At 42.3% G+C, this 13808-nt stretch overlaps 1 protein-coding gene across 4 annotated transcripts in view; it reads left to right on the top strand.

Moving 5' to 3' along the window:
- The window catches only part of rbm33a (RNA binding motif protein 33a), a 30481-nt gene extending 17356 nt beyond the window's left edge, over window positions 1–13125 (top strand). For 2 of the 4 annotated variants that reach the window (XM_044340152.1, XM_044340151.1), the window contains exons 10-19: window positions 805–866; window positions 3640–3769; window positions 4192–4556; window positions 5201–5464; window positions 5699–6004; window positions 6439–7236; window positions 8964–9140; window positions 10007–10192; window positions 10602–10690; window positions 10897–13125. In XM_044340152.1, the coding sequence (XP_044196087.1) occupies window positions 805–866; window positions 3640–3769; window positions 4192–4556; window positions 5201–5464; window positions 5699–6004; window positions 6439–7236; window positions 8964–9140; window positions 10007–10192; window positions 10602–10690; window positions 10897–10945 (2426 nt within the window). In that variant the 3' untranslated portion in view covers window positions 10946–13125. The remainder of the gene's footprint in view (window positions 1–804; window positions 867–3639; window positions 3770–4191; window positions 4557–5200; window positions 5465–5698; window positions 6005–6438; window positions 7237–8963; window positions 9141–10006; window positions 10193–10601; window positions 10691–10896) is intronic. The other 2 variants (XM_044340153.1, XM_044340154.1) reach the window with 2 other exon arrangements.
- The last annotated feature ends 683 nt before the right edge of the window (window positions 13126–13808 follow it).

Genomic DNA, 13808 nt, shown 5'->3' with positions numbered 1-13808 from the left:
TGAATAGCTCTCTCAGCCAGTAATGGGTTTATTCTCCTTTTTTTTTTTTCTGGCGGCATCACCATTTCATTCCCTGAGATGGGTTTATCTGGCCTGTCTGTCCAGGCCAAGATTGAAATTTTGTTTGCAAAGCATGTTATTGTGTGTGTGTGTGAGTGTGTGTGTGTGTGTCACTGTGAGCAAGTGCACATGTGGGGGTTAGGGTTTTGCTCCTGAGAGGAAGACGTGTTCTGGAAGATCAGGGATCGCCTCTGGTTATGATTATGTGTGTGTGCACGTGTTTATATCTATCTATATATATATATATATATATGTCTGTATTTTTTATTTATTTACATATTTATTTTAAGTGATAGATTCCAATTTAATGTTTTCCATTTGCACAAATTGACAATTACAGTAACCCTTATGTTGATGCCAGCAATATTAAAATCCATTTTATTAAATTGCTTTGTGCCAAAGGTTGTCAAACAGCGAATGTCTTATTCATTTTTATTTGTTGAATTTGGCAATTTATCCTCATGTATTTAATATTTCCTTAAGCTCCCTGGTCTGCGCCAAGCTATGTAAAGATGTGAGGAACAACTCAGAGATAACATGTAACATGTATGCCTGTGTAACAGCCTTTAGCATGGAGGTGTCTTATGGTCCCCTCCCTTTCTACTATCACCATCCTCTCTCTGCCGACTGCCCCTCATTTTAATTTTCTCCCCCTCCCCCCTCCACACACACCCCTTTCTTTTGCTCTCTCTCTCTCTCTCTCTCTCTCTCTCTCTTCCTCTCTCTCTCTCTCTCTCATTGCAGTGCCCTTGATGCCTCCTGCTCAGAGCCAGCCCAGACCTGCTGTGGGTCCTCAGAGGTTCCCTGTGAGTAGCAGCTGCTCCTCTCCTTCCCTTTCACCTCACTTTCTCTCCCTCTCCACACGGTTGGCGTCCTTTTTTTGTGAGAGCAATATCATTATGGCAATTAGACTGCCTGCCCTGGCCAAATACTGTTAAAGCAAATCTGTAAACACTGATACGAGCCTGGCTGCACAACTGGAAATGCGTGATAGGGGCTTTAGGCAGTAGACTTTTGGAGGTCGGGGCTGCAGTGACGGGACTTAGTTAGCAACTCTTCATGGATGGGCTGGGGCTCAGACTAGCCAGCTTCGCACATAATGGAATTGTGAAACCAGGATATACTGCCAGTTAAAAATCACTTTCCACAAGTTTGTGTCCCAAAGGCAAAGAGACCTTTTTTTTTTTTGGAATGATATTTGAGTTAATGAAACGTGGTAGTAGTTTCATGGGGTTGGGGGTGAGGCTCATGCCTTTTTGCACCATATATTTCGAAAGCTGAATTTCACGTCAGAGAAAAGGGATCTTAAGTCAGTGATTTCCTATAAGAAAAGGTCCTTTATTTCACTCACAAAGAACCCATCCAAGAGATGACAGAAATGCCTTTAAAGTAATTACTGTATGGAGGGAAATGGCTCGCTAGCAAGTCAGCCAAAGTGCCTTAACTTACTCCATCCTTTAGTTAATGATGCCCAGGCATCAGGTGGCACTGGTACTGACTGACATCTTCCTGGAAAGTGCATTTTATATGGATTTATGCAAATTAGGCATCGGAAAATAGCTGCATCCAATTGCATTCATGTGGATTCACAACCCTGCTGCCAAACGAGCCAGGCTTTCACATAAGAGTCCATCTTTGTCCAAAAAAAAAAAACGAACAAAAAACCCCCCAATATTTTTATTTACTTCTTTATTATTTAGCAATTCCTCTTCCCCGCTGTCTGTGATTGTGCTAGATATTGATAGCATGGCAGCGGGGAGCTATTTTGCCTCCTATCAGACAGTGGAGGTGGGGTTGGAAGGGTATGCAGACAACTGGGTTGATGATCAGCATAGTGTTGGATTCCCCAGCTGTCAATTGCATTTAGGCTGCCGTTGCCAAGGACACAATTTGAAATGCAGGTGACATACCAGCCGGCAACATTCCATTTACCACTGGGCACCTGATTACTCGTGATTATCATACATTATCATCCCATCAAATTTAATTGTTAAAAGACCAGGCGAATGGGGGGTCATAGCCTCTAGTACTATTGCATTAAATTTTTGCTGGTGGAGACTGGTTTTGAAATATTAATCTCAGCGGCAATTACAGTTATTAGAATATTTCATCAGTTTAGATAATGATATTCCGTTTAACCACAAAATATACCAACGGCGGCTACAACTAATGATTATTTTCATTTATCGAGTGTTCTGCTAATTATTTTTCTCGATCAAGCGATTGGTTGATAAAATAATAATCAAATAGTGAAAAATGACAATCACAATTTTACAGAGCCCATTGTTTTGTCTGACCAACTGTTCAAAACCCCCAAAATATTCAGTTATCTATTACAAAAGACTATGAAAACCAGTAAATATTCACATTTGACAAGCTGAAATCAGTGATTTGTTGGTAATTTTTAAGGAAAATTACCGACATTGTTGCTGTTTAATTTCCTGATGATCGATTTATCATTCAAGCTTCACCATTGACCACACAATTTGAAAATGTTGTCAGTGTGAGCTATACTAGTAGTCCATATCTTGGTGCATTAACACAAAATGCCTCCATGACAACATTTGAATCAATCACAGCTCATTAACTGTTATCTCTTGTCAACAACATCTCTTTAAACTCAAATCTCCATTCTTCATTAAATACTTTGACGTTTGACCGCTCTTCATTATATTTACCTTGGTTATCCCTTCACTGGCTCAGCATCAGTTACATATTGAACAACCCATTGCCTGTTTATCAGGGATTAGAAGTGAGAGGATGAGCAGTGTTATTTGAGAGGTATTATATGGACACCGGAGTCCTCATTGTGAAAAACCTGCCTGTCTGACCTTTTAGAACAGTATGATAGTGCCCCCATTGTGATACCCTGTCTTTGTAAGCCCCTTTGATTAACTTTCTGTTAAGCACGTTTTTGGGACTCTGGCCTTCTAGCGTTCTAACACCTCTCCTCTCTAAATACCGCCACACAGCAGTGGAATAAAGATGGATTAAGCCTTGATAGCATCTTAAGTAATTTACAATAGGCTTGGAGGAGGCAAGGAGCCCATTTGTGGAAGTGCCACGTGTTGAATAGCAGGTTAATTTTTCAACAGAGATGGATGTTTAAAAGAATATAGGAGACAGTTATGAGGGGGATTCGAATTCCAAGGAGGGATTAAAGGGTTGTTATCTAGTTTTCCTTGGAAGATAGATGAGGAGTAGCATGCATGCAATGAGTAGAAAGCTGTCTAACATACGAAGTGGTTGAAACAAAGATGAGGGCACTTATCCCCTCCTGAAATACCCTTTCCTTGTTAGAGACGGACTTTTAGAAGGTTTATCAACAAAGCCCCAAGTAGCATTAATGCAGGTTTGCTCACAAATTCATGCTGAAGGGTTTCTTTAATATTGGCATGCATGTTGATGTTTACAAGTCAAGATTCTGTGTCTATTTAATGACCCTAGCCCTTCAATTACAAGCCCTCCCTGCCCGATGCAGTGCTCCACAACAAATTCCCATTTTTCATTAGTTTAATTTGTTTGTGATTATTGAGCTCCCAGTATGGCCTATAATTCATGAGTTTTGTGTTTTCCCAGGGACCGGGAGACTTCCATCAACACATGCCAGGTAATTTTGGTCAGCCCCAGCGGCCCCCTCATCACATGGAGCCCTTTAGGAACCAGCCACCTCAAGGCCCCCAGGACAGAGAGCCCCTCTTTATGGGAGGTGAGTTCCACACCCAGCCTTGACGAGGGTTACAAAGCTCTCTTAGCATATTTAACCCTATTCGACATCACCTCTGGCAGTATACCTACAGGGTATGCTGCTAGCTTTCTGGTGCTGCTCTATTAGCAACACTCATGTTATATGCATGTGTGTATATATACATCTGAATGAGCTGTGGAAAACTGCATTAAACATATACATTTCTGATTTGTAATTCCCGGTATTAACGCTGACTTAAATAGAAATACATCCCACTCAGTTGTTTACCCTTTCACCTTGATAGAGTTGTCTGTTTTCATTTCCCTTGCCATAACACTATACATCTGGAGAGGGAGTTACTGATGTATTGAAATTGGCTCACAAGGCGAAAAATTGACATCTCTGTTGTGTTGTTGTTGTTTGGTCTTCTCTTGTGGGCACAGAGCACACAGAGTCAACACGGTTTCCAGGGCAGCACATGTTTGATCACCAGGGCCCCAGCCCTCTGATGAACAGCGGCAACAACCTACACCAGCAGCAGCTGCCCGGCCAGGGCCAAATGGGCTTCGGCCCACCAGGACCAGCCTTCAACCAGCCGGGCCAGGGCCCACTAGGACTATTTCCAAGAGAACCTCCAAGACCCAACCTCCCTCACCACCAAGGTCACCAGGGAATGGTCGGCATGAATCAACAAGGTGGCCCCCCCAACCAGCCCCGGCCCTTCATGGGCCCTCGTCAGCCGTTTGGCCAGCAGGGGAACCTTTTCCATCCTCCACAAGTCCAGTTTGGGATGCAGGTACGACTAAGAGTAAGTGATTTTTTATAACCAATAGGTGTCTGTGTATTTGCGTCTGTTTGTTGCACATAAATAGTGTCAGCTGTTTCTTTATTTCTTCCCGTATTGTTCTTGAATTTGCTTGGTAAATATGTTAATTTGATCTTTTTTTTTAGCATCTTCTATCCTGCCTGTTACAATTCTTGTAAAGCTGCCTGGCAAACAATTCACATGCTTTCTCTGTGATGGATTCATGAATTTCATTTGCTTTGCTCTATATTGTTAAAATGTTGTGGCAAGAGCAATGACTACACTAGAGTACTGTACACATGAATAGACTAGACTAGTTATCATATTAACTGCTAGTGAGGCGTTAAGGAAAAAGACTCATGTCTGTTTGGCACCTCTACATTTTGTTATGAGACATGGACAAGAGCTCCCTCTAGTGATCAAATCACTATTGTAGTACTACTACGTGTATACATGAGGACACCAATTGGAGCTTAATTACATGCAGAGCATTTTCTAAATGTTAAGAAAAGCATTTATAAGAACAAAAGCTGTTTAAGTTAAAAATGAAATAGGAAGCACAGAGATATCTAGTGTTATATGTGACAATAAGTTCTGATTCACCTGGTTTTCTCATGTTGTAGTTTGTGTTCTTTCTCTGATTCCAGGGCTTAATGCATGGCCCTCCCGTCTCCCAGCTTCCGCATCATGACCCCATGCCATCCCATCAGCCTATGCACCAGCAGCAGCAACATCATAGGCAGGAGTTATCCCATCATCAGCAGCAACAGCTAAATCTCAATGAGCCTCGCCCCATGATGCACCATGGGCAGAATCCCTTCCATCAACAGCAGGCGCATGGTAGCCCCAGGCAGATGACTCCCCGCCCTCAGAACCCCCAACAGCGCAACATGTCCAACAGGCAAAGGATGGTAAGACATTAACATATTAGCTCATCTATTTTCTTCTCAAACTGATTGAAGGCGGCTGGAACAGGGCACTTATTTTCACTGTCTGATTCTAAATACTATACCTTATTCTATCAGCATCATTCCTCAGTAAACAAAACAAAGCTTTTATGCAAAATGAATAGATCGAAAAATATATTAAAGGTAAGATTGAGTGTAAACACAATCTGAAATGTTTATATTTTACCCTTCCTTCAGAACACACCTGTTTCCAAGCAAATGCAGATCCTTCCTCAGCGCAACAGCAATCTACGGGAGCTTCCCGTAGCACCTGGCAACACAACCATGAACAGTGCCCGCCCCGCCGCCTCCCCTGCCGCCAACGTCAGGCCTGTTGCCAAGGCAACACAGGGGGTGCGTCCCGTGCAGAACACTCAGCCGGTGTTTGACGGTGGCAGAGGAAGAGGCCAAGTTGCTGCCAAGACTGCTTCACAGCCTGGGGGAGCAGGCAGGACAGTGGTTCGCAAGGAAATCCCAAGCACACCGTCCAGCGAGGCACCACAGGTCAGCTTTTTAACACTTGGAAAAAAAACAACAACAAAGGACTTGAAAAATATTCAGTTTGCTGACACAATGCACAAATTATTTCAGATAAATGTGTGTAATTCCTCTGAAATGGTACTGTAAATCTTGAATATTTTTTCCCTGCTATATTCAATGACCCAGAAATTGTACACTCAGTCGGGCTTGTTAGTGTGCTGAGAGGGACGCCCATTTATTAAAAACCCAATAATAAGATTTGTTAATGACAGCAGCCTCATTCAATTGGAAAGAACAGATCAATACTATTGCATTCTTCCCTTGGGTTTTGACTTTGATTACATCTGAGTGTCACGCCAAGTAATATGGTTCAAATAGGACTCACGCTCACACACGGCCCCCCCCTCCAGTCAGTAGAGACAGGCAGTGATATTGTCAGCTTGTGTTTTGTGCCACAGGACCCTGATGAGGACGAGGATATGCGTCAGTACCGTCTGAAGATCGAGGAGCAGAAGCGTCTGAGAGAGGAGATCCTGAAGAGGAAGGAGATGAGACGGCAGATGCAAGCTGGCGTCAGGAAGAAGGAGCTGCTAGACAGGATCAACTCCCAGACAAATACTCCAAACCAAGGCCCAGCTCCTTCACAGAATCCATCCGTACAACAAAATCAACAAACACCACACCCCGTTGTACAACAACAACAACAACAACACCCACAACCACCACAGCAGCAAGAACAAAAACAGCCACAGCAGCAGCAGCAGCAACAACTACAGCCACAACAGCAGAGACAGTTTTCTCAGAGAACACAACAATCGTTAAATCAGTCATTAAAAAATCCTAATCAAGGCATCCCCATTTCTCCCAACGGGGCTGCTCAGACCCCTACACCACGTCCCAATGTCAAGACACGCCTGCAGATGGTAAAGGGTAATAACCAGCAGCAACAGACTCCCGGGCCTGGTCCTGACCAGCAGTGGAAGCCGCCCCAACAAAATCAGCAGCAGCAGCAGCAGCAGCAGCAGCCACTACCACGAAGGAACAGTGCTCTGCAGAACGTAAACAGACCTGGTGCTCAGATCCAGTCTACTCAGGTCCCCCAAAAGAACATACCTGTAACTTCCTCAGTGGGCCCTGGCCAGACTCAAGGACCGAAACCTGGGGCTAAAAGAACTGTAATGCAGCGGGCAAAGAATTGTGGCAGTGAAGGCCAGCAGGTGCCACAAAAAGTCAGAGTCGTCAAACTTTCAGGAGCGGTGAGCATATGGTTTCATTTCTATCTGACACCTTCTTTTGTGTTTTTGTCCGACATTTATTTGATCCCCTACAACTGATTTTTACCCACAAGGGAAACGATATAGTTTTGAAATGAAATAGTTTTAAATGCCACTGAGTGCCCTCACACTGTCTATTTTGTAACCTAAAAGAAATCTAACCTATGGGAATGACAAGGTGATGTCTGTGTCATTTTGGCAAAATTGATCTGTTAAGAGTTTCCTCTCTTAAGCTTCGGCAACTGGTATTTAAGCCACAATGCCTTAACGTACGTTTTACCTTTAGAACAAAGAAAGGCCGTAGGCATTAAAGAGAAGAGTATGACATTTATCTGTAGAGTTGGGGACACCTCATCACTGCTCTTAAAGGTTGATATCCTCTTTTAAGGGCAGAAGAGTATTCTTTTATAGATAAAGGCCTCGGAGAGGGTAAATCAAGAATGACAGTAACACCAACAAAGTCCAGAATTACCACTGCCAGCTATTCTATACTCACTTGATAAGTTACTGCTGTGGCCTTAATTACACATTAATCTTTATTGAAAAAAACACAAAGGCATGCATGTTAAACATTCGTACTTGTCATTGATGAGGCATGTTGGTGAGATGTGATAGTATTTGAAATAAGCCGCTTTCTGACTCCATCCCAGAGGATCAAGCTGCAGAGCCAAAATCGCTGGCTGGCTGCAGATGAAGATAACTGGGTGTCAGTGCGTTAATGGAAACCTGCGCAGAGCTATCTGATGTGCCGCATCTTGGAGGAAAAAAAAGGGGAGTGGGATGTGAGGTGGAGAAAGAGAGATGGAAGCAGAAAGAAACAGCAAAGGCCTATAGCCGTGGTGAAAAGAAGATTCTCTAGATGCTCCCTCTTCCACATTGTTCTGCTGTCATCAACGGGAGCTTGACAATGTTATCTGCTCTCTCCTTTTTTTTCTGTCTCTCTCTCTTTCTCTCTGTCATCCCTCAGTTGCTTTTTGCCATCAACCCATCTCTCAGGTGCGAGGCAACAAAAGAATGCCAATCCAAGACCCTTGTAATTAATCTTTCTTGGTTGAAGGGGGGCAACATAATACCTGTGTAAGAAAGTTGCCACTTTTGAGGATTTGGATTTGTATGGCTTAGGCACACAGATAAGAGGCAAATTATATTTTCATCAGGGATAATACAAAGCAGCGCAAGACACAAAAGCTTGGGAGGAGGGGGGTGTAAGGGGGATGGGGTACACATCGAGCTGCCGTCGTTCCAGTGTAATGCAGCTTAGCATTTGATGGGCGCAATCAGGAGCTGTGATTTCTATAGGAGGGATTAATCCATTTACTCTCAACTGGGGACAGGTCAGAGATATCGTCTCTTTTCTTCCCCTGTATTGATCTGTCACATCTCTCCGCAGAGTCGGGGAAGAGACGACCTTCAATTCCTCCCCGCATGTCAACAGAGTTGAGCTGTGACTTTATTTGATAATGAGACCATCACCTTGTTGGGTTGATCTATTCTCCACAGCCTCTCTGATAGGGATCCAGCCCCAGTGCTGGCACATTTTCAGTTTTCATTGTAGATATGGCCTTGCATTTCTCCCTGTTGTCCAAAAACTTGACACTTTGCCTAAATGCTTAATGTGAGCAGCAGTTTGTGACGCCTGCAAATGGAGATAAAGGCTGGAATTTTTTAGAGGTGCTAAATTAGTGTTGCCCTCTATCATTCCCATCCAGGCTGGAAAGGGGCCTGAGGCGATGGGTGTCCCAGTGCAGCAACAAGGCACCTGGTCGGCAACCCCACTCAACCAGGGCGTCCAAAGGAAGGTTACCATGGCAGGACAGCAGCCACAGGGACCAGGCGGAACACCGCAGGCTAGCCGAGGGGGCATGGGCAACCCCCAGCAAAACAGGGTATGTAATGAATGAGAGCTTACCTTCTTGGCTGCAGACACCAGCAACCATTTCACCTAAAATATATATATTACAAGTACAGAATGTGGGCTAATGGCAGTTCTGAAATAAAAGAAGCTGAAATGTCTCCTGTAAAGTTGTCGTGTGCCGCTGGCACTACCCTGGCATTCAGTAGACATACCAATCGAGCAGTAGAGGTAATAAGACAGGACAGTATGCCAGGTGCAGTAGTATTGACAAGCTGAAAGCAGTGTAACACGGGGGGCTACACAAGGTCCCCTGGCCTCTCTGCACGCCTGTCACCACCAGGCTGCTGTCACAGTTACTATACTCACTGATGCTGACAGGGTAAGGCAGCCACCATAACGCTTGCATGGCTCCTCTCCCTTTATGTTCCCCCGCCTCCAACACACACACACACACACACACACACACACACACACACACACACTCCCACACTCCCACTACCTCCTCTCCTCTCTTTTTGGGGTCTCTCCCTCCTCCTCCTCCTCTTCCTCTGCTGCTGAAGAAACATACCTCTCACTCACGGGCTCATATGAAGATATGCCATGCCACATGCATCATGTTCTGACGTTGATGTTCTATGTAGAAATATGATAAGTCAATCATGTGAAAGCCTGGTATGTGTGAGAGGTGCAAGGGGGAAACGCATGGCGTTTTTGAAATTTCCTTTGTGCTGAGAAACACTATAGCTCCTCTCTACACAGTTAAATGCAGAATTAAAACATCAACATGCCTGTGTAAGCAGTGAAAGGTTCAGTTTGTATTTTCGCCGTTTCTCTCTCACTCATTCCCCGTATTTTTTCCCTCGTGGGAAATTTTTCTCACACCTGGTGTTGGTGTAGGTGGTTGTGTCGGGCCGGGGCCGAGGTAGAGGGGGTGGTCAGATGGGTCGAGGACGTCCGATGTCCACCAGACAAAGCCAAAGAGGTGCAGAGAGTGAACACTGTACTGTGTCCATAGAGGGCCTCTCCTCATCCACAACCGATGTTCAGCTGAAGAACCTTCTGAGATCCATCGGCCCCATAGAGGTAGGTACCGGCTGTATTTCTGCTTGATTCGTAAGAGTACAGATTTATCGTAATTTAGACTAGATTTGTTTGTTAGGCACCCATTTTGTATTAAGAGTAAAATTCTTCTCAGTCACTCAGAAGTTAAAGCTATAAGCACTGCCATTTGCTCTTAGATGTCATTTTTATATTTAAGATATGTACCTCTTGATGAGAACTAGATGAAATAGATGTTTATTTGTATCAGCTAGAGTGGCAGTAATGATATTTTCTCAGTGTGATCCCATAGCGCCCTCTGTTGTAGTGATTGGGTAGGTAGAGAAAGTGAATGAAAGAATCAGTTTCTCTTCACCACCCTCACTCCCTCTTGTGGGTGAGAGGAGCATCTAGTTATATCCAATTTGTCCTTTTCTATTTCTGTGTATTGCAGATGTTCAAAATGATGCCTCAGCAGAGGAAAGCAGTCGCCACCTTTTCCAGTCCCCAGCATGCAGCGAGTTTTCAAATGAGCTTCCATAGGTAATCAATATATCTTCTTCCTTTCATCTTAATAGACATGCCAGTTAAATAATTACATACAGTAGTAGCCCTTTTACATTTCCCCAATGTGATGGTCTTGGAATTTTGCTTTTGTACATTTTGTACAAAGTACAGCATAAGTGTTCATTAGTATCTCAACCCCCTGAGATAGAGGTTGAAACTTTATTATTACAATTACCACACAGGCACATGATTGATTTGTCCCACATTGATGTGTCGCTGATTGATGGATGAGGAGCACAATAAAGCGAGGGAGTCCTGTTACAAGAAGTCGCTGTCTCCTGATGTGGGAGCCTCTCATGTACAGCTCCAACCTACCGCAGGAATATTTCTTCAACCCTCTGGGGTCAATCACAGTCATCGTGTCTGCACAGAAGCATCGTTCATCTCCTGTCAACTCGGAACAATGAACACAAAGACGTTAGCTGCGAGCATGCCTGTGTTTGACTTTGTCTACCATTGTCCTTTGTTGTAAAATGGCACTGGAGAGACACTGAACAGTTAATCCTACTTTGATGTAGTTTGTGAAGAATGTTTTTGTGCATTTTACATGGACACTAAGTAGTGCTTATCATGGGATAATGGTTGCTCCCCCCCTCAATAAGAGTCATTACAACAAACAAAAAAGGACAGTTGAACTATGTTATTCTGATCACTGGTATTTTTTTAATATTCGTGGTTCGCTGTTTGTTTCAGATACAGGGAATGGTTGTGGAAGATTGTGGCCAGTATATTCATATAGCAGTGTTTCTTCTTCTCTGTAGATGGCAGTATTTCATCACTATTGGAGCTTCATTTTTTTCCAACCCAAGACAGCTTTCAGGTAGAGTTAATTCTCCAAGCTGTTTGTGGGTAAATGGCACTGCCTAGTGGAGAACATGTATACAAGCACAGAGGAGGCCTGGTTGTATATAATGATTTAACTCATATTGTCATAGGACGCAACAGGATATGGTTTTCCTGAATTCCCAGTGGTTTTGGGAATGGTAAATGCTGCGACTGTATTGTGTAGATTCAGTGGTGCTTTTTGGTTTCAGTTCTGCCTCTCGATCAGATTGTTCAGATCACCTCTCTCATTTTTAGGTTCGTTCATTTGAGATGGCCAATTTTTCTAAATGTTAGTAGGTCTTTTAACTGATACCTGGAATGCATTTTTGGAAAGATCTTTCATACCTTTTTGATGTATATTTTAGTTGTTTGTCCTATTATGGAGTAGTCACGGATTTAGATTTCTAGTCTGTGGCGAGTGTGCTTTGAGGGAGTGCAAATGTACTTTTTTTTGAGAGAGAGAGTTTTTATGATGACAACTTCAACGTATATTGTTGGGAATTTAATACTTGTCTTATTTGGTAGATCCAAGAGAACTGCTTACAATTCTCCACAGAATACACATTTCTGTAAATTTTTACTAAGATATACATTTTGCTTACTCTTTTCTGAAACTGGTATAATTGGTCCAAGTCTGTGCAACTATCAATTGGTAATTTGGTGTCTGATCACTGAACTGCATAGTGTATCTGGAATAGCACTTTGAACAACTTGCCTTTGCACTGAGCTCGTACTATAGATGTTTGGCTGAAACAGAAAAGTAAACCCCCATAATGTTTAATGTCGAATTCCCCTCATTATTATTAATAATACATCCTCTGTAAAGTTTGGGCTGTACAAGACACAAAAAGTCACCTTTTTTTAAAAGATGTATGGGAAATGGTAACTACAGGCACTTGAACAATCTCTAATGCATCACTTTATTTTAAATTTCTCAGAGCATGTGCCCTTGTTTGGGAACTGCAACCACATTAGTGAAAACCTTGAATTCTCTAAATAATAAATGTCTGTTTGGCTTTCAGTTTGATTCCATTAGACATCATCAGACTAAATACAGCAAGATATGCTCATTTAATTTTTCCATCATTAATTACATGATTGATTTTTTTTTTTTTTTTTTTTTTTTTTACTTATCACACAATAGTTTTGCCTGTTCTAGGATTAAAATTTGTCAAAAACGAACATCGTTTATCTGTGTTTGCTAATAACTCAAGCTCAGAAGTGAATTTGGCTTTCATCATTAATAGGAAGGTGAGGGGGCAACCATTATGTGTCGTGATCATGTACATAAGTAGACCAGAACTTTCACTCAATATTTATCCTGTTAACTTTTTTTTTTGAGTTATTCTTTACTCATGTTGTATCAAGTTAAAACATTTTTATATGTAAGGATATGCTGATGTGTCCAGACATAAATCATTTTACAAGTGTTTTTGTTTCTAATTTCGAGCCAAAAAGAAAAATGACTGGACCACATTTCTGTTTATAAGACATTTGACAAAAAAGTTTAAGGGAAAACAAGAAAACAATAAAAACATGGCCAATATACCGTGAACATGCAGGTATGTGAAGCCGGTTAAACCTTAGCCCAAAGATGTGTGGTTTTGTGTGATGTCCATGTGTCTGTTGCGTTTACGATGAGGTCTCTTTTATTATTTGAGCCACGTTTTATTAATTTATACTTTTTATGTATTTTATAAGGTCCTGGGTACTCACGTTGAAGTACATGCTTTATACTTTATACACAACTCTTAAACACCTTGTGCCTAATTCACATTTTTTTAAGGATTTATTCTAGTTAATGTTTTAGAATTGCTGACACCAGTGATTATATGGCAGGAAATACTACCTCATATAGATGAAGGGGAATGCCACTGAATTTTGGCATTGAAATTATTTGCTTCATGGTCAACAAAAGAAATATTGTCCTGCCAGTTTAACCGTGATGTCATACTAATGTGCAGCTATATACAGTATAGGACATGCAAAAGGTGAAGTAATGATTTAATGTAACTGTAACAATAGCCTAAACGGATTTACCAGGATGTCTTTTTGGGTTAGTGCAAACTATATTACAAAGATAATTTGGAGGGTTTCCACAAAATCTTTTATTTAGGGTGAGAGAATTAACTTCTGGCTGTGCATCTGGATGACATCACAGATCAAGTTCTTGGTTCTCTGGTTTTGAGACTTGAGAAAGAGTTGTTCATGTTCACAAGTACTAATTGGCCCCTGTGATTGCCTGCATGTGTAAACTGAACTTGTAAAT

This window comes from Thunnus albacares, chromosome 21 (genome assembly GCF_914725855.1).
Source record: "Thunnus albacares chromosome 21, fThuAlb1.1, whole genome shotgun sequence".
Classification (NCBI taxonomy): Eukaryota; Metazoa; Chordata; class Actinopteri; order Scombriformes; family Scombridae; genus Thunnus; species Thunnus albacares.
The sequence above is the reverse complement of the archived record's forward strand: the minus strand, read 5'-3'. Positions and strand labels throughout refer to the sequence as shown.